Raw genomic sequence first — 18420 nt, 5'->3', positions numbered from 1 at the left:
TGGAGCTAAAACTGTTGATCAATTTTTGAAAATGGATGATATGAGCACTTTGTGCGACGTTCTTAACATATTTTTACCTCAATTTGTACTTTGCTTAGCCCTTATTGTTGTACTATTAAGTCATTGAGTCATAGTAAGAGTCTCGGGCGGTATTGGATGCATTTTTGTGCTCACGTGCGTTAAAAACACATAATTGGTCTAGAGTCATAATTTGACTAGGAATATTTGTTAGGTTTCGAAACTAATTATCTCTTACTTATGATTTTATTTTCTTATTTTCAGATTGGATTGGAGAGATAATTAAAGAAAAAGAGATGGAGCCAAGTCATGCAACAACTAAATAGAAGATGATCATTAAAGACATAAAACATGACATGATTTAGGGAATAAAACATGACATGATTTAGGAAATAAAACATGACATGATTTAGGGAATAAGACATGACATGATTTAGGAAATAAAACATGACATGATTTAAATGATTAAAACATGACATGATTTAAAGGATGAAAGCATGACATGATTTATGGAATAAAACATGACATGATTTAAGGGATTAAAGCATGACATTATAATATGAGGAAAGATGCAACTACCCTCCTTTTTTCCTCTATATATATCTGGTTTCACCTCTCAAATAATATCACTTCTCATTTGCATTCAAGAGCCAAACCTTTGCCAAAATACTACCTCAAACATCCTTCACCAAAACAACAAGTCATTATGTCTCATCTCCACCGAAATCACCATTGAAGACACACCTCCAAGGTTCATACAACGTGTGATTCTCGCAACTCTTCTTAATGAGTTTGTTCATTTTTGATTTTCTACGATATTTTGTCTATGAAGATTGTAGTATGATGTTTGTGTGGGATTATTGTTTTGTATTAAGAATCAAAATTTTCAGATTGTTTTATTGGATTTTTGGTTCTTTGTTGAATTGATGGTTTCCTATAATTAATGATTTTGTATTTCTATTGTTGTGTTCTAATCATCTTTCTCATATTTTTAGATAATTTTCTGATATGTGCATATGAATTTAGTATTTGAATGCAGTCCTTAAGATTGTGTTTAAGTGCTAGATTCATCAACCATATTGACACAAATCGAATCATGCCCTAAGTAGGTTCGGTTTGTGTCTATGAAGCACGGACACGGACACGAGTGTCCGTATTAGACACAATACGATACGTGGACACGCCAAATGAAATTTTTGTTGGACACAGACACGTTTTGGACACGTTAAATATTATTTTAAATAAAATTAAATTTTAGTTTTCGTGTTCTTTAAGAAAAAGGTGACTGCCAATGGGTCTGAGAATAGTCATGGCCGCACGGCGGATATGGTTTTTAAGAGGAACAAGTCGACCACGACGCCGAGGATGGGTCATTTCATGGATGTTGCTGATGAGTTTAGCCCCAGAAAGAGAAATGGATTCTGGTCGTTTCTCTACCACCACCACAAAACTTCCAAGAAAATAAACAACAAGAGCTTCCGAGACAACTCCAAGATATATTCTTCCTCGTCTTTCGCATCTTCGGCGACAACAACTACAACAGCTGGGAGGGACAAGTCTTTGGGTTCTTCTCTGAGGAATAAAGCTGAGACAGAGGTTGAAGATGACAGTAGCCCCAACAACCAAGCCACAACCTCAGCCTCTTCGTTTGAACGGAAGGTCTCCAGATCCAGATCTGCGGAACTCGACTGGTTTCGGCGACTGCACTCTCCAAAGATTTGGTCTCGCTTTGGTGATCTTCTTCGATCTTCGGTTTGGTCTCGCTTTGGTGATCTTCAAGATTTGGTCTCGCTTTGTTTTCTTGCTGCAGAACTAAGCAATTCGTGTGATTATTCTCCTCTTCGAATATCTGCATCGATGATCGAAGCTTGGAATCAAGATTTCGCCAGACTCGTGTCCTCAAGTTTCGTGTCCAATGTGGACAAGCTCGTGTCCCTTATGTATCCGAGGCGTGTCTAATTCCAGTTCGTGTGTCCGACCGTATTGGCGCGTGTCCAAGCATGTCTGTGTCCGTGTCCGTGCTACATAGGTTTGTGTTGATTAAAAGTGGTAAAAATTCTGGAAATTTGCATGTGAAATCATGGTGGGTAACGCCATTTATGAAACATGTCTTCAACAAAGATTTAGTGCTTAAATGTTATCTTATTTGATTTCTACTCTAAGTGTTATTGAATTCGATTGCATACAAATTTAGATTAGGCCCTAAGTCAATCTAAATATTAATTGAAATCTTACATGATTAGATGATCCCCTGAGGCTCTAATTGTATTGGTGTCTAAAAAGTATGTAATTAGTCAAATTAGAATGCATGTTATGTTCGAACTTGTAATTATGTGGTGTAATGGTAAATTTGGTTTAAGTTTGTTAAAGAAAAGTCGATAATGTAAATAGTAATTTATAATTTATTTTCATTAGTAGTTAATAATCAATCTAAAATCCCTCATTATTTGTTAATACTAAAAGTTTAGAGTTCTCTTCAATTCTCCGGACTGAACGATCCCTGCTTATTCTATACTAACGATGGTGTTTTACATTATTTATTATAGACGTTTTAATTAACGTTTATCAATGAATGAGATGGTAAAGTTTTATAATCATGAGAGATAAAATCTTGTGAATTCAGTAACTTCATAATAGAAGGTAAAAATAAGTTGGTTTAATTATTACAGTAAAAGCATATAGGAAATGGTCCTAGTCAAAGACACAAGTCTGTAAATGCCCATAATTTGAAGTAGGCAATTTCAAAGTGCATTTAGCAAGTTCTTCTTTATGGCCATGATGATTATTCTCAACTCAAATTAAGTCCCGCTAGCTACAACTTCTGGACAATTGACTGAAATGAGTATCTGTCCTTTTCGCTTTTACATTTCACAACTATGTCCAATCTCTAAAGTCTCAATAATCTTATTGATAGTATTGACAAAGATGAATCCAGTATGGACTATGGTGGAGAAGAAACACTAAATGATGATCGAGTGCCACCTTCAAATTACCACCAACAACAATCCCATAGACACAATGATAATGAATTCATAACAAGGAGTTCTACAAAAACATAAATGAAAAGAGGAACCCAAAAAATAAGGCATATGAGATTCTTCCTCTTCTAAAAACACATGATTGGCACTATAAGCAATAGTTGTGTATCTCAAATCCTCAAGCATTACTAGAATGGGAGTACTAAAAACAAGGACAGCCACAGCTAGCATAACAAATAAAAACCAAAATCTAGAACAACGTACCAAAACCCGAATTTTCATATCAAGAAGCAAAAGAAAACCGAACCAAAATCAAGTTCCTCTCGCCCCGCAATTCGAACCCATTTTATGCTCTTCCACCTTCTAACCCAACAATGCTCTTATTATCGTAAAATCTACCTCAAATATGTTCCCAACTCAACTAGGAACAAATGAAGCTCAAATTCTTGGGACTCATTTCTCTTCCCGGCCATCACCTTCAGCCTCCAAGAGCCTATTATTCGCCTCTTCATCCGCCTGAGGCACCTTCTTCTGCGCCTCCTTCGCCTTCAGAGCCTGCAACTTCGAGTGATTGTAATAAGCAACCCCCAAGAAAGCAAGGCCATAACCCACCAGATTGATCGGGGTCACAGTGTCCTTGATCACCGACCATGAGAAGGCGATCAAGAGCCAATCTTTCACCACACCAGCCACATTCATCGTCAAAGCCGAGGTCTTCCCCACGAGCAAGAACACAGCGAGATTCAAAGCAAAAGCACAGAACGAGTTGGTCCCGAAGATCACGTAATCGAAATGGAAACTCGACGTGTCCCTCAATGTAGGGTACTCCACGTAGATCCAAGGCACCAAAAGAAATGCCAAACAACATGGTGCAACGTAGTACAAAGATGTGATTGGGTTCAACGTGATCCCTTTAGATGTCAGCAAGATTTGGATCAAGACAAGCCTGGTGGCCTCGAACACAACCGCGCCGAGTTGCAGAATGACACCCCACGTGTCGAACCTGGCCTCACCGTAAGCGGCAATGGCGACTCCGATGGAGATGGAGAGCATGTTGACCATGGTGTCAGTCTTGAAGGTCTCCTTTTTTAAGGAGACGCCGATGGAGTAGACGGCGACGGGCATGAGGGCCTTGAGCATTTGGATGAAGGAGACGGAGAGGTAGATGTATGCGGAGTTGGAGAGCCAGAGGGAGAGGGAGTAGAGGGCGCCGATGGGGACGACGGATGAGAGGTAGACGTCGCGGGACATGGTGATGGGGTCGACGAGCTTGAAGACGCGGACGAGGAGGAAGGCGAGGGCGGCGCAGAAGGACATGTGGATCATGGTGAGGGAGACGGGGAAGGGCCAGTTGTACATCTTCTTGTCGAGGATGTACTTGTTGTAGACGATGACGGTGAAGCTGAGGAAGATCCATATGGCGACGTAGGTGTAGGAGAGGAGGATCTTCTTGATGACGCCTTCGCTGAGGGAGCCACCTTTGCCCATTTTCTGGGGAAACGGAGGTGGAGGAGGAGCGGTGGTGGGAGGTGAGGGGAGGTTTAAGGTGAGAGAAGGGTGGAGGAGGAGGAGGAAGAAGGGGTCAGAAAGAGAGACTGTGATCAGAGAAGGGGGTTGAGTTGGGAGTGAGAGCTGGATTGTAGTGATGTGGAGGTTTTTTATGTGTGGAAAACGGGGAAAGTGGGCATTGTGGGGGTTTTTTTTATGGGTATTTGGGCTTCTTATAGGGTTTTTCCAATTTTCCATCATTTTTTCTTAAATTCTTAAAGCTTTTGTCTTGTTTGATCATATTGTTAGAGAATTTTTATATGGACCTTCTATTCATATCTTCTAAGATGTTACTTGGACCTCTATTTTTTTTAAATAATTTTGACTTAGTCAATGCATATAAAATAACTAAAAATATATATAACAATAAAAATATAAGAAGAATTATCTTTTATATTTATTGCTAGACAATCCAAAATTGGATATCAAATTGCATTAAATGATTTAATTGATTACCTTCTTTTTTTATAAACATCATTAATTAAAAATTTCATGTAATTGATAAACATTAAATTGAATGTGGACGATTTAATGTATAAACTATATAGAATTTCTCATAAACGTCGATTTGAGCCAAAAAAAATAAAACTCATTCATTAGAGGTTAAAATATTTCATATACGTTGATAAAAAAAACTCGTTAATTAGATGTTAAAATATTTATATATGTTGATGTTACTATCAATGAATGAAAAATATAGTTTCTAAATTTATTATAAATTTAGAAAACGAGTGGAAGAGTGATCAAATTAATTTGAGAAGATAGTTTGTGTGATTATTATGCTGCATTGTTCGAGTTATATATAATAAATGAATTTGAAATTGAGTATGAAATAAATTAATAGATAATAGTATGATTTGACATATCAAATTAGATAATGGGCATTTTAAGAAAATTTTGGAGGTCTAAATAGTATTTTATGTATCTATAAAAGTAAAATGGAGGTCTATTAAGTAAAGAGATCTAAATACTGTTTTAGAGGTATGAATATAAAATGTAGTTTATTTTTCTTTACTTTGGTAGGATTTTGTGGAAGGACTTTGCATAATTTGCAATGAGGAGTTAGTAATATGGGGATTTTCTTGTGTGATTAGCGTAATTCTGTGTGGTCTAATTCTATGTATAGTATTGGTTTTGTCTAAATTTAACCACTTTGATGTTCACACTCTAACGCCTTGATATTATTAGAAAGAGTTGAAACACTTATATCTCTTATATTGTTGTGTCTTTTCTTTACGTGAAATTTTCATCATTTCAACGTTTTAATCCATGCCGAGCCATCAACACACCATATCCTTACCCCCCCCCCCAAAACTTTCTGTTTCAGGATGAAATAATTGTGTATTATTGAATGATATGGCATTTACAAAACCACAATCCCGTAGGATTCGGAGTCCTAATCTATTATGGAGATGCTAATCTATCTCCTAACAGGAAACCTATTAGGCTAAGACACACATAAGGGTAGAATAGTAATTCTCCCGGAACACTCCCCCTTGTGTCGCATGCCTAGGTTGCATGGTGCACATATCGTTGCCTCGGTAAAAACCTTGTCAAGCAAAATAAAAACCTCTTGGGTAAAAACAAAAGCTTGATCGAAGGGAAAAAGAGTACAACGCACCGTCTACATTTGATAGCATCATGTGAGCTAGACTCCCCCTGAAGTCTACGAAACAACTCCCCCTGATTAGTGCCATAATCATGGAGTACAAAGAACAACGTATACAACGTTCATTACATGCTTCTCAAACGTAGTCTTCGGCTAATGATTAATCATTAATCTAGCCACACATCCTTAGATCATTCATGCTATACTTAGCCAAACTTAGATCATAGGAAACAAGATTGCATAACAACTCAAAACAAGAGTTTGCAATGAAAATCAGATTCTCGGGTAGAATGACCTTCACTCACTTAAACGGCGATAACTTCTTCGTCAAAATAGGTATCAGCGAACCGTAAAATGTTCTGAAAAGTAGACACCCGTGGCTTTCCAGTGACATAAGGTTCACAACCTCATCCGATCGGAGCAGTTCACAATGCTCTGTCGAAGTTGACTGACTTGCAAATTTCCAGACAGGACTGTCCTACTTTGCTAAAACGGCCATAACTCACTCAATATGATAGCTATGAACAAATGGTTGGTGTCCCTAGAAAGTAAACACATAGGTCTTTCCAACGGTACCAATTTCACCATATTTAATCGAGCGAGCTGTCTTGTAGGTCTCGTTGAAGTTGACCTACGAAACTAAACAGATTCTGATTTGTCATATTTAATGTGTCTTTCGCGAAAAGAATGGGGGAATGGACCAATGAAGGACTGATTTTGGTCCAAGACGGAACCGTACGCATCCTCTACGCTACCAGTGTCGACTGCTACACCAAGGCGTACGTTGATGTTGCTGGAGCTGCTGGCGGCGTTGGTGTGGATAGGATTTGTGTTGGTTCACTAAGTGTAGAACTAAACCCATGTCAAAGAAGCAATGCAAGTCCAATGACAATGCATAGGCGCATAGTTAATCACGTCATAATGAAAGCAATAGTGTCCCAACAACACTAGCATGTATGAATGTATAGCTCATTGAATCTCTTCATCATCTATACTTAGACGGAATAGAGAATCAAGAATTAGTTTTATATGAACACATATGGGTATGAGTTCTTGCAACCAATTGTACTACGTTCTCTCGAACGTCGCAATCTGATTACATAATCTCTCCGTGGTCTAGAGGCATTTAAAGTCCCTCGGGCACTCTCATATCTGCGTCAAGATCCCTTTACAGATATTCTATGACCACTATCATATGCTGCAAATCAGTTTTCATGGACACTACTACTGATCAAGTAGCGGAAAGCAATTATGTCCATAACGAGAGAATATAACTCATCGTATTCAATACTAGGATAATGAGACAATATTTGCGCCATAAGTCCTGCATATATTGCATGACTTCATCTTTCTCATTACACTTACGAACAACGACCAACATAACAAGTCTAGTTCAGCCTATATTGATTCTTTCCACTTCGGTCAAGTTACTCATCGTTGATGATTTACAACGGAATAAGGGCATAAGCGAATACATCATCAATCATGGGAGATCAATACATTAAACACGCGCGCGCTGTATATGATTAATTCGTGAGATTTCTATTCTTCTCTAACATCAACAAAAGGAGTCTGTAGCGTCCCACAGAAACTTAGTTGATACACATGTTTAGAGAATATCTCTTGATGATGGGCGAAATACTTGTGCCTACGCACTTCGCTTCTTTCTAGTTTTGATACCAGAGAATAATGGTCTCCCCCTCATCTAGGCATGAGCCAAGACCGAAGCTATGACCCTTACTAGTCAATCTTTGCGTTTGCCGCCCTTGTTTTGTGGTGCAATGACACGGGCGCCGACAACACCACAGCGTACGATGGTGCCATCGCCGGCTTCCTTCCCACTGTCAGGGATGGTGCCAACGGTGCTAGGACCAGGTCATATGAAATTCTCTCATATTCTGAGAGTTCCAACCTTCCCGGCACATCACAGCATTTATGTGCGATCTCGTCACTTTCGCAATATCGGTAAATTCATTGAGCATCGAATCTTTGACTTTCTGGAGGTCGATAATGCGTTGCACATTTGCTCACTTTGAGTAGTGCAAGATCTTAATGAGACATAGTGCCACACCACGTCAATTCCTAGCGTTAAAACCGGAATGGGAGCATTCCATATCTCCCCCTAACGACGGGAAGTATGTCTCATCAAAGTGACCGTCTGCTAATATCGCAGGATAGAGATCAACGGTTGTAGATTGGAAATAGCGGACAAGTGTTGGTGATTCATAAATCATAACCAACCAGAATACTTAATCGTTTCAAGTAGACCCATTGAGATAACTACAATAGAGGCACATAAACAACTTTAACCAAATAGGCGTTTAAGGAAAAGAACGTTGGGATCGTATCCAGTAACCATCTGGTACGCACTAAACGCTTGGCAAGTTGTGGGTCTGAAACGAATAAGTGTCATTGCATGCAACATCATTACATATCTCCATGCAAAAATTGGCAGGTTAGTACCCATAACCAAGTCCGAGCTCTGCTAGATCGTGCAGTGAATGAACATGAGGAAAGTGAATGAACATGAGGAATAATATGTTCAACGACGATCCCAGTAGATATGCAAAATGAAATCATCAAAGTCGTGGAGGTGAACTCTCCAACGGTATCCAATCAAATAGATTTGAGATGGTGGGAAGGGTGGTGAGCCCTTAGTATGATGATCATAGCTAAAAACTTTAGCGAATGCAGCGTTTCTTGTGGAAAGCAAAGCGACGTGTGACCAACGCGTCGATGCTCTTAACCTATACCATAAAAATACCAAAAAATGTCCGTATTCGGTTGGATAGGGTCCACTAATGTCACTTTAAATACTTTGTAAGAATGGAATGTTCTCGGTTGGAGCCTTAGTAAATAAGGACTTCCTTGAAATCTAGCAAAAGAACAAGCTTTGCAAAATAAGCGATTGGCATCAGAGATTGTCATGGAGGCATTAGAAGACACGGGAGGCATCACAAGCTCCTGTGAAGGAGGGGATGCCGCCACCAACGGCCTTAATGCCATGGAGCCGCCGAAATAGGCAGGCTCGGCCTCACCGTGTGGAGCATGGGTGAGGTGGTCCTCCAATCGCTTCGTGAACATGAAAAATAGATGATAATGTGAATTTCAAAGAACTCGAATCATCATATCTTGTTCAAAATGACCAAAAAACGATCATGTCAAAACCGAGAAGACAGTAAAACCGAACCCATGATTCAAAGAATCTTGAGTTACATAAACTACTGCTGCAGGCAAACAAAACTATGTCTGCAAGCTAACAAAGCTACTGTCGAAGCTTGAAAAAGATACTGTCAATGAAATCAAACAGATTTATTCCTCTCCATTCTTAACACATATATCAAGATGAAAATCCATCATTGGCATGAATGGCCTTTAAAACTTAGCAAGGCACGAAGATATACAACACAATCTCCGCACGAGATCCGTAAAACAACTACCTGCGCCGTAGGACAGTGTGGGTGGTTACGCAATTAGCAAGACACTCGATTTCACGGCGGACATTCTCAAAATGAAGATTAAGAGAGTCAACGACGCGGTGAACTTCTCTACACAATACGCCGTAGGATATTGTAAGAGAGGGGATTGAAACAAATGGCAATCCCATCGAATGTATCACATGGCAATAGAACTACATTCTTCAACTTAAGAGTTGGAAAAACATGGTATTAGAGCAGTTGAATACCAAACAATTACGGTGGAAAACCTTCCATTTGGTGCGGGTGGTCACCAATAATAATAAAATCATTTGAGCTATGAAACGACTTGGAGAAAACCGGAAAACCATGTCAATATAACTCAAAACCGGGTGAAATTTTGGACTAGGAAAACATGGCAGCAAGAACTGCTGAGATATGCCGGAAAAATGACGAGAAACGACGAAAAAAAAAACGTCGGAAAAACTCGTCGGAAGCCGGCGGCACCGATTGCCGGAAATCCGGCCGGTATGGAGGTCGTAACTTCCGGTCTGACAGGTAACGCCGTCCGGAACCGGATGGCGGTGTCGGAAACGCCGGCAAATGGCCGGAAGGCGGCGAATACGCCAGTAAAACGCCGGAAAACGTTTCGGAAACGCCGGAACAGTAACTGGGAAAAACGACGTCAATTTTGACGTTCCGAGGTCCGTTTTCCAAATTTCAAGGTCCAAAATCACAATGTAGTGCTATTGGGGTCCCATGTAACCCAAAAGCGGCCAATTTAAAAACCACGTGAGTTGCAAACGTTGACCGTGCATGCTAAGCCAAGGCAAATAAAATTCTCACGAGTCCAAGAAAGACGAGAAATTTTATAGAATATGCCAATATTTAATACAACACAACCAAACTTCCAATTCCAATAGACGACTTAAGCTAAAGTCGAACAAGAAACATGGCAATGCAAACGTCATACTTGAAAAATAGTAAGCAGAAAACATAGTCAAAATATATTGACTAATCAAAAGTCCGTAGCAACAAAATCTTGCATATCGGATCGGGCGAAGCCTTAGCCTGAGGCTCAAAAATGTTTGCTTACTTGAGAATGGAAGAATGTTACTTTTCCATCTCCAAAATTCCCTCAAGAAAAAAAATACAGGTGCCAAAAATGGGATGCGTTTCTTGGATGTGGAGTATGCATCAAGGTCAACTCTGATAATACAACGTCATAGACGTTCATTAAATCACTTTAAGTGTGTCCCATAGAATTCTTTATTTTTGGGATCTTTTGTCAGCAAATAGTGCTGCATCAGAGTAATGAATCAACTCAAATAAATGAGTACGTAGACCTTGGGATTATCGTTTATAGACATGAGTTTAAGAAAACTCAAACATTCAAATAACAGTCGCGATGACGACGCATCCATAAGAAACGAGGGTTGTATAGGTTTCGAATAATCGAAATATTCAAGTATGTAACCGGAATTAGAAGGGTTGTGATGTATATGGTCACAAAATAATCGATGCATATCGGCGATTCTCATGATCGCACCCAAAACAGCGGTGCACTCAGGCGACCACACGAAATCGATATCTTCCTTTTTAAATAATAACGTGACTCCCCCAGGACCGTCACACGAAAAACGTCGACCAAGAGGGGAATCATATCCCTCTTTGGTCTCATCGGCGTTATAAGAAAGGCCGGAAAAGAAGACATGAAAAAGGCTAATAGCGCCCGATAATTTATATATATATCTTCAAAAGCAGCAACTTTAAGAAAAACATACTTGTTGGTCTGCCAAATAGACCGCATATAAGTAAATTGCTCTGCAAATCGATCGTCATGCATGAAGTTGCTTGTTGAATTCTTTTTTCGATCTTCGTCCGATGACATAAAAATCTTGGGAGGATACGATCGAAATCGTATGTAGATGGCAAAAGTATCGTCCATCGCGGCATGAATGTCATCACCATAGTACGACGAGCAATGATTTTTCCTATACGAGCATGTGAAATATCGTTAGAAATAAAAAACGTGCCAATGAACAGTGAAATAATGAAATAGGAAAAAGGAAAAGGAGAAGAAAATATAGTATGAAGCCCAAATGGCTATTGTGCTCGGCAGGCCATAGGCCCAAAAGGGTAGAGAAGACGAGAGTAGCTTCTCTTGGGCGAAGAGTTTGCTTGTGCAGTACGTGTTTCTTGCGTAGATATGCGGGAGGAGCAATTTTGAATCCTCTGATGCGGGGTCTTGCGGGGCAAAAAGATGTTTTTGCGGAGCGAATGCGGAAGAGACCCTGCGGGGCTGCAGAGGCTACGTGCAGGGGCAGCGTGCAGGGCTGCGTGCGGGGCTGCGTGCGTGCATGCAGGGCTGCGTTGCGGGGGCAGCATGCAGGGGCTGCGCGCGGGGCTGCGGGGGCAGCATGCAGGGGCTGCGCGCGGGGCTGCAGAGGTAGCAGGGGGGCTGCAGCGACGGCGAGCAGGGGCTGTGCCGACGAGGAACGTCGACGGGAAGATGTCGGAGGCCGGAGACGACAGTGGCCGGCGGTGGAGAAGAGAAAAAATTTCTAGGGCTCTAAAAGTTCAGGGTTTTAGAGCAACGTGCTGATAACGTGTTTCAGGATGAAATAATTGTGTATTATTGAATGATATGGTGGCCTATATATAGGCATTTACAAAACCACAATCCCGTAGGATTCGGAGTCCTAATCTATTATGGAGATGCTAATCTATCTCCTAACAGGAAACCTATAAGGCTAAGACACACATAAGGGTAGAATAATAATTCTCCCGGAACACTTTCGCAATTTTACAAAATTTTATTATATTACACTTTAAAAAAAAATGTCTTACGACTAATCTAGGGGATACAAGTACAACGATAAGATGAACAACCATTACGTATCATTTCGCCCACTATTTACAGGCATGTGAAGAAGTTGCGAGAATAGGCTCCCATAACTAGCCCCTATGTATCCAAGCTTTCCAAAATCAAATAGTGTCAATTAGCGAATTGACTGTTTTCCCTGGTGGTTGGCTGCCTACAAGTCTACAACAAAAGCAATTTTGCTTCAATTCCTTGTTCATGTTCAATTTGACTCGAAGCAGGGTTTGGACAGCTAAACAACTCTGCGGTATGATCAATGGGTTTACCAGCTAATTCCTAAATCAAACAGCAGCAGACATATATATGCATGGCAAAGTAAATACTCGATCGTCAGCTCTTGTAAACAGAGGCCAACACATAAGAAAAGGTGAAAAAGATATCTCATGCAGCTACAAGTGTACAACCATGCAAGCAAAGATGACACTCGCATTGAAAGCCCCGAGTATGCTACCTCTCTCTATATCTTCAAATTAAGCATTTTGATCAATCATCGTCTGGTCTAAACACAAGAGTTTTAAGGTGAAAAACGAATCAATTCAAATTTAATCACTAATCGACCATGGACAATAATTCATGCATCAGAGAACCCTACTAACTATACATACCAAACAAAAGGGATTAAGAACTAGATCATGCTTCTACTATATATTGGTTTTGTTATGCCACCCAACTATTATCCGAAAGAAAAATGTAGCATGGTCCAAGCTGAACCAATAGCGCGCTTCATCAGAAGAAAGTCCTTCACCATGGCCTCCCCCTGCATCCTATTCATGACCGTATCGATAATTCATGTGTTGATTCTCCAAACAAATAATTCATGAGTTATGGTACAACCATATATTTGTCTTTGATTGATGGTGTTACCTTTCACAAGATCTTTAAGTCTCTGTTTCTCACTCCAATCATTTTCAATGCAAGCTTTCTCTTGACGCTTTTAGAATGATTCTATAATGGGCAACTAGTTCTTTTTAGCAACTAGTTCTTAATAATGTCTCTGTTTCTCTATGACTACATGCGTCTGTAGTCCAACGGTTAGGATAATTGCCTTCCAAGCAATAGACCCGGGTTCGACTCCCGGCAGACGCATCCATTATTTTTCACGACCTTACTTTTACACTTCCACTGTTCGTTACACAGTTGCACACTACAGTAATTACAGCATTTGCAAAAAGCAACCTCAATAATCCTCTTATACAAGGAATTTTATGTCATGGTGATACTAGTTGAGGCATCAGAGCCAAAACTAGTGGTTCTGGGAGCAGATGAAGATACTGATAGGTATACTGAACTAGGCCTTGGCCTTGAATCTGGCAGATCCAGTAGAGGCTCATTTGGGTTCATCAAAATCTGCACCACCTTCCTTATCTTTGGCCTGAGCATAAAATCTGTGTGCAAGCAAGCAAGGCCAACTATCAATGTTCTCTTCACTTGTTCCTCTTCAAATTTCCCATCAAACACTACTTGGTCCACACACTCTAGCAGTTCGTCTCTCGCGTACAAATTCCATACATTTTCGACTAAACTATAGTCGTCGAAGATGCCCTTTGATCTTCTCCCACACACCACTTCCAGCACTACCATTCCGAAGCTATAGACATCCGATTCCGGGGTAGCTTTTCCAGCAAACCCTAGCACCTCCGGGGCCAAATACCCGGGAGTACCAGCTAGGGGAATTGAAAACTTGGGATCTTGTAGTATTAGTCTTGCAAGTCCAAAGTCACCTAGATGAGCGTTGTAATCAGAGTCCAACATCACATTGTTGGGTTTAATGTCTCTGTGAACCACAGGGTTGCCACATTCTTCATGGAGGTAGAGCAATGCGGATGCCAAGCCTGTTAAGATATTGTACCTTGTTTTCCAATCAAGGATGCCCTTTCCAATGTAACGGTCGAGGCTTCCATTAGGCATGTATTCATAGATTAAGCAGCGATTTTCGTTTTCGTTACACCAGCCTTGGAGTTGTACTATGTTCTTGTGCCTTAGCCGCCCAATTGTGCATATTTCTGCAAAGTACTCTTTTTCCCCTGTAATGCGTTTGAACAAGTTAGTAGGCACAATTTGATAGTGAACTTTTTTGCACTGGAGGACCTGCATACTTTAAAATTTGACCGATACTAACTATATGATTATATTCATGATTACTGAAAAGATGGTTGATTAATGTCTGTTTCAGGCAAAGAAAATTGCAGTAAGAACTCAGAACAGAGCTGACTATACCTTGTTTGGAGGTTGCTGTGATCCTCTTGACAGCAATAGTTTTAGGAGGAACATCCAGGCCATCTGGTATGATGCCTTTGTATACAACTCCAAATGCACCTGCCCCGATTAGATTTTCCTTGCTGAAGTCCTGGGTGGCCCTTGAAATCTCCTTGTAACTAAACATTTTAGGGGCATTTACAGCTTTTCTTGTCCTGCTTTCTATGTCATCTCTCTCGTTCCCACCGCAGCGATTTCTCTTCACAACTCTCATAATAAAAGGGTAAGTAAAGGCAATCAGAACCAACACGCACAGAAAAGCAGGAACATCAACAACCCAAATGTTCCTGGTCTTTCTCTTCTGCCCATTGTCATTCCTAGGAGGGCTAGGATTCGGCAACGGAAGGGAGGTAAAAACCCAATCACGGACTTGGTGGCTCTCAGGCAGAGTTCCAGTAGATCCTGTGAAACCAACATACACGGAGCTCGGAACAGTGCTGTCAAGCATGGAGATTGAATAGTTTAAGATGGTGACCAGTGGGTTCTCAGAGTAGCCAGCTGAAACATGGAGGATCTGGTTCCAACCATCATACTCAATAGTGAACTTGATGTCTCTTCCACTCTTGAGGTTGATGCCTGAACTAGTGAGACTCTGTATTGCAACTGGGTTCATAACGCTTGTTGTGTCGATGGCAATGTGATTGTCATCTGGATCAAACTCATGGTTCATGAAAGTGTCCAGCTCAATTCCCAACTGCTTAATCACCCCACCTGATATTTAGAAAGTTTCAAAAATTTGAGAAAAGATCAATGTAATGGTCACATAACGTGATTACGATTTACGAAATATCGTCCTAAAGAGCTAAATCCAGAACAATGTTAATTTGTAAATAATTACCTTCTGTTGATCTGTCTAGGAGTCCAAGAAAGGAGCCATAGCTATCAGGTGGAGAAGGACGACTATCCTGAGCAAAAACAAAGGCCATTCCATCTCCAGAGCCAGTTGTATTTGAGAAAGCTGAAATCCTGATAGTGAAGGTTGTGGAGAAATAAGAGGACCATACCGGAACTGGGTGCCGATACAAAACCCTCCCAACTTTGTATAACGGTAAATCCGTTGGCGAACTTGTGTTGCTCTCTTGTTGCTCTGGTGTGAGACTCAAATATCCTTCACCTGAAGTCACTGATCCCATGCATAGTAATTTACCTTCACTGCTGCAACTTTGGGGAGTGAAGGTGGGGAAGGAGAAACTGATGGAATCACTCAGAAATGCTTGGTTATTGTGAATAAGAAGAAATGTAGAGAAGAGCAGTGGAATAATAAGCATGGTTGTAGTCTGTAGATGAGAGCAACAACCTAAATTAAACAAAGCGGATTATCATATGTGCATATATATAGGTGATGTAAACAAAGGTTACTCTTGTATAAGATATTCTATGTCTCATTTGACCACTACTACTGATCTGTTTGAAATTTAGGTTGTTCTTAGTTGCTGTTTTTTTTTTAACTTAATTTTGTGTCAACGTACGCTAATCTTTGACTGGAGTTTTGGGTAATGGATATTATGGATTGTTGTAAATACGGATGCCATGGTTTGTATTGTGGTGGCCTTATCTAGCAGGAGTTGACTTGCATTATGATGTACATGTTTAGAACCAAGGAAAATTAGTGCAACTTTGTCCAGCGAGACAAAACTCCTTTCTAATCTTACTAAGAAGTAGAACAAGTTAACAATCAAATTATTGTGATTGCAGCTGATCGAAAAGAACATCCCCCCAAATTCACCGTATGCATAGTGATATATACTTGACTTGTATCAGAATTCAAGATTAAAGGCAATATAGATATGAGTACAAGGGTTACCACATTGATATCAAACTTGAGTTGCAAGTCATGACATCAAAACGATGTATTAAAAAAAAAAGGAAAACGATTTCTCATTAGCTCTTGAGCTATGCATAATACAGTTGTCATTATGTGGAATAATAGAAGATTCTATCCTCATTAAAAAGTGGAGATTCTTTTTTTTTCTTGAATCAACGGATAAGGTGGAAATTCCTTTTATAAATATTCCGGCATTAATAATTTATTATCGTCCAGCAAAGTTAAGATGCACGAAGACATGCATGCACACTATTAAATGAGAGCTGCTAAATATCGTAAGTTATCTTCGTCCAGAAAATGTATACGAGCGTAAAATAGGAAACACATCTCAGAAAAAAAAAAAGGCATTTTAAAGACTATCTGTAGTCCATATTATTCATTCTCATCTGAATGTGTCTACATTAGTACTTCTCTATTGACAACCAAACTCTTACATTGTTGAAGTCAGAGTAGTACTGGATCTTATTAATCATCTTTCATCTAATCTCGGCGTTCATATTTTCGTGCCCAGATGTGCTTGCCATTAATCCGAAACTTGGCGACACGATTCCCTTTCAATATCTTGTCAACAAGTGTGACAGAAGATAACACCATTTTAGCATACAGTGGTTGTTCATCAGAAGGAACATCTTCCATGTCCACATCTTCAACACACTTCTCCATCCCAAGAACATTTGAAAAAAGATGCTTCACTTCTTCCACTGTCACATGAAACCCCCTTGAGAATGTTAGAAACATAGTCTTGTCATCAACAGATAATTCAATAGATGGCTTCCATCCCCATATTCCCCCTGTGGGAGTGAAGTTTGCAACAGATCCCGGAATTATATTGAGGGCACCAAACACTGGATGTGGAAATCCCGGAATCAGAAGGGGCTGCTGTGGATGAGTAAACTGTGATAGTATTGGATTTGTACCGAGCAAAACCCTCTGCAAAATATCAGTGAAAATTCGAGCACAAACATTAGTGAGATAATTCTTTACCCCACATATTATTGTGTATCTGTTTTGAATGAACATTTGGAGTGAGATTTCCTTCTGCATGAGCCTAGAGCTGAGGACCATTGCACCGTTATTTGACACTAGACATAAAATAGTACTGTTACTAATACTGCAGTCCAGACACCTTAAACAAAGCACAGCTTCATCAACCAGGGCATTGACAATGATGTTCCCAAGCTTCAACATCTTGACTATGATGTTGGGGCAGTCCTTTTCCATCCATAGCCATAAGGCCATCACTAGAAGGGATTCAGCTGGGGCACGCATGAGGCTCAAGACCAATTGGGAGAACATCTCTCGATCGATCTTGTGAAACATATGAAGCTCCCCTTCAGTGACAGTATTAGTGAAGGTACTCATTTTGGGACTAACAGTGTGTTTGAAGAACAGACAATGAGAATTAGTAAGCTGTTGGGTGGGCATTTATATAGTGGATAGATTTTTTTTTTTTTTGCTCAAATCACATAGAACTTACAATTAGATTCTGTGTATACAGCCAATTAATTGATCATCACATAAGGTAAGTTTTCTGGCACACAGAATCACATCAGGCAAAAATTTGAATTTCAACTTTTCAGATAATGTGCCTATAGGAGGTTATTTATTAACACTTCCTGTGAATTCACCTGCCATTATGGTATCTACGCCAGAAGGTAAGTGTTTATAGATTTTGCTCTTACGGTTTTCCTTCTGGACATGCGTTTTAAGAACCTGTGGTAGGAAGTTAACTTTCATTTGTGCCATTAGTTTGGTTATTTGAAAAAGCAGTTGCATTTCCCTCTAAATGAGTCTATTCACAAGTTTAGGTGATATATAAATTTTATTAGTTAGATCTTCTTAATCTTTATGTGTAGCTTACTAGATTTTAGTGTGTGATTGTCTCC

The 18420-nt window shown here is 39.9% G+C and overlaps 3 protein-coding genes and 1 non-coding gene across 4 annotated transcripts; 1 reads left to right on the top strand and 3 right to left on the bottom strand.

Moving 5' to 3' along the window:
• Positions 1-3396: 3396 nt before the first annotated feature.
• Positions 3397-4533, bottom strand: LOC126783388 (probable sugar phosphate/phosphate translocator At5g25400). Its single transcript, XM_050508848.1, has one exon. The coding sequence runs from the start codon at positions 4482-4484 to the stop codon at positions 3450-3452; it is 1035 nt and encodes a 344-aa protein (XP_050364805.1). The 5' UTR covers positions 4485-4533; the 3' UTR covers positions 3397-3449.
• An 8934-nt stretch (positions 4534-13467) lies between these two features.
• Positions 13468-13539, top strand: TRNAG-UCC (transfer RNA glycine (anticodon UCC)). The gene has a single exon. It is a non-coding gene; the product is annotated as a tRNA-Gly (tRNA).
• A 117-nt stretch (positions 13540-13656) lies between these two features.
• On the bottom strand, positions 13657-15842 carry LOC126784218 (probable L-type lectin-domain containing receptor kinase S.5). Its single transcript, XM_050509702.1, has 3 exons — positions 15548-15842; positions 14671-15420; positions 13657-14477 (listed from the first exon to the last, which is right to left on the bottom strand). The coding sequence occupies exons 1-3, from the start codon at positions 15840-15842 to the stop codon at positions 13657-13659; spliced, it is 1866 nt and encodes a 621-aa protein (XP_050365659.1).
• A 1172-nt stretch (positions 15843-17014) lies between these two features.
• Positions 17015-17896, bottom strand: LOC126784217 (uncharacterized). Its single transcript, XM_050509701.1, has one exon. The coding sequence runs from the start codon at positions 17894-17896 to the stop codon at positions 17015-17017; it is 882 nt and encodes a 293-aa protein (XP_050365658.1).
• Positions 17897-18420: the final 524 nt, after the last annotated feature.

The sequence above is a fragment of the Argentina anserina genome, chromosome 2, assembly GCF_933775445.1.
Source record: "Argentina anserina chromosome 2, drPotAnse1.1, whole genome shotgun sequence".
In the NCBI taxonomy this organism is placed as follows: domain Eukaryota; kingdom Viridiplantae; phylum Streptophyta; class Magnoliopsida; order Rosales; family Rosaceae; genus Argentina; species Argentina anserina.
Note: the sequence above shows the minus strand (reverse complement) of the source record. Positions and strands in the feature narration are given on the sequence as shown.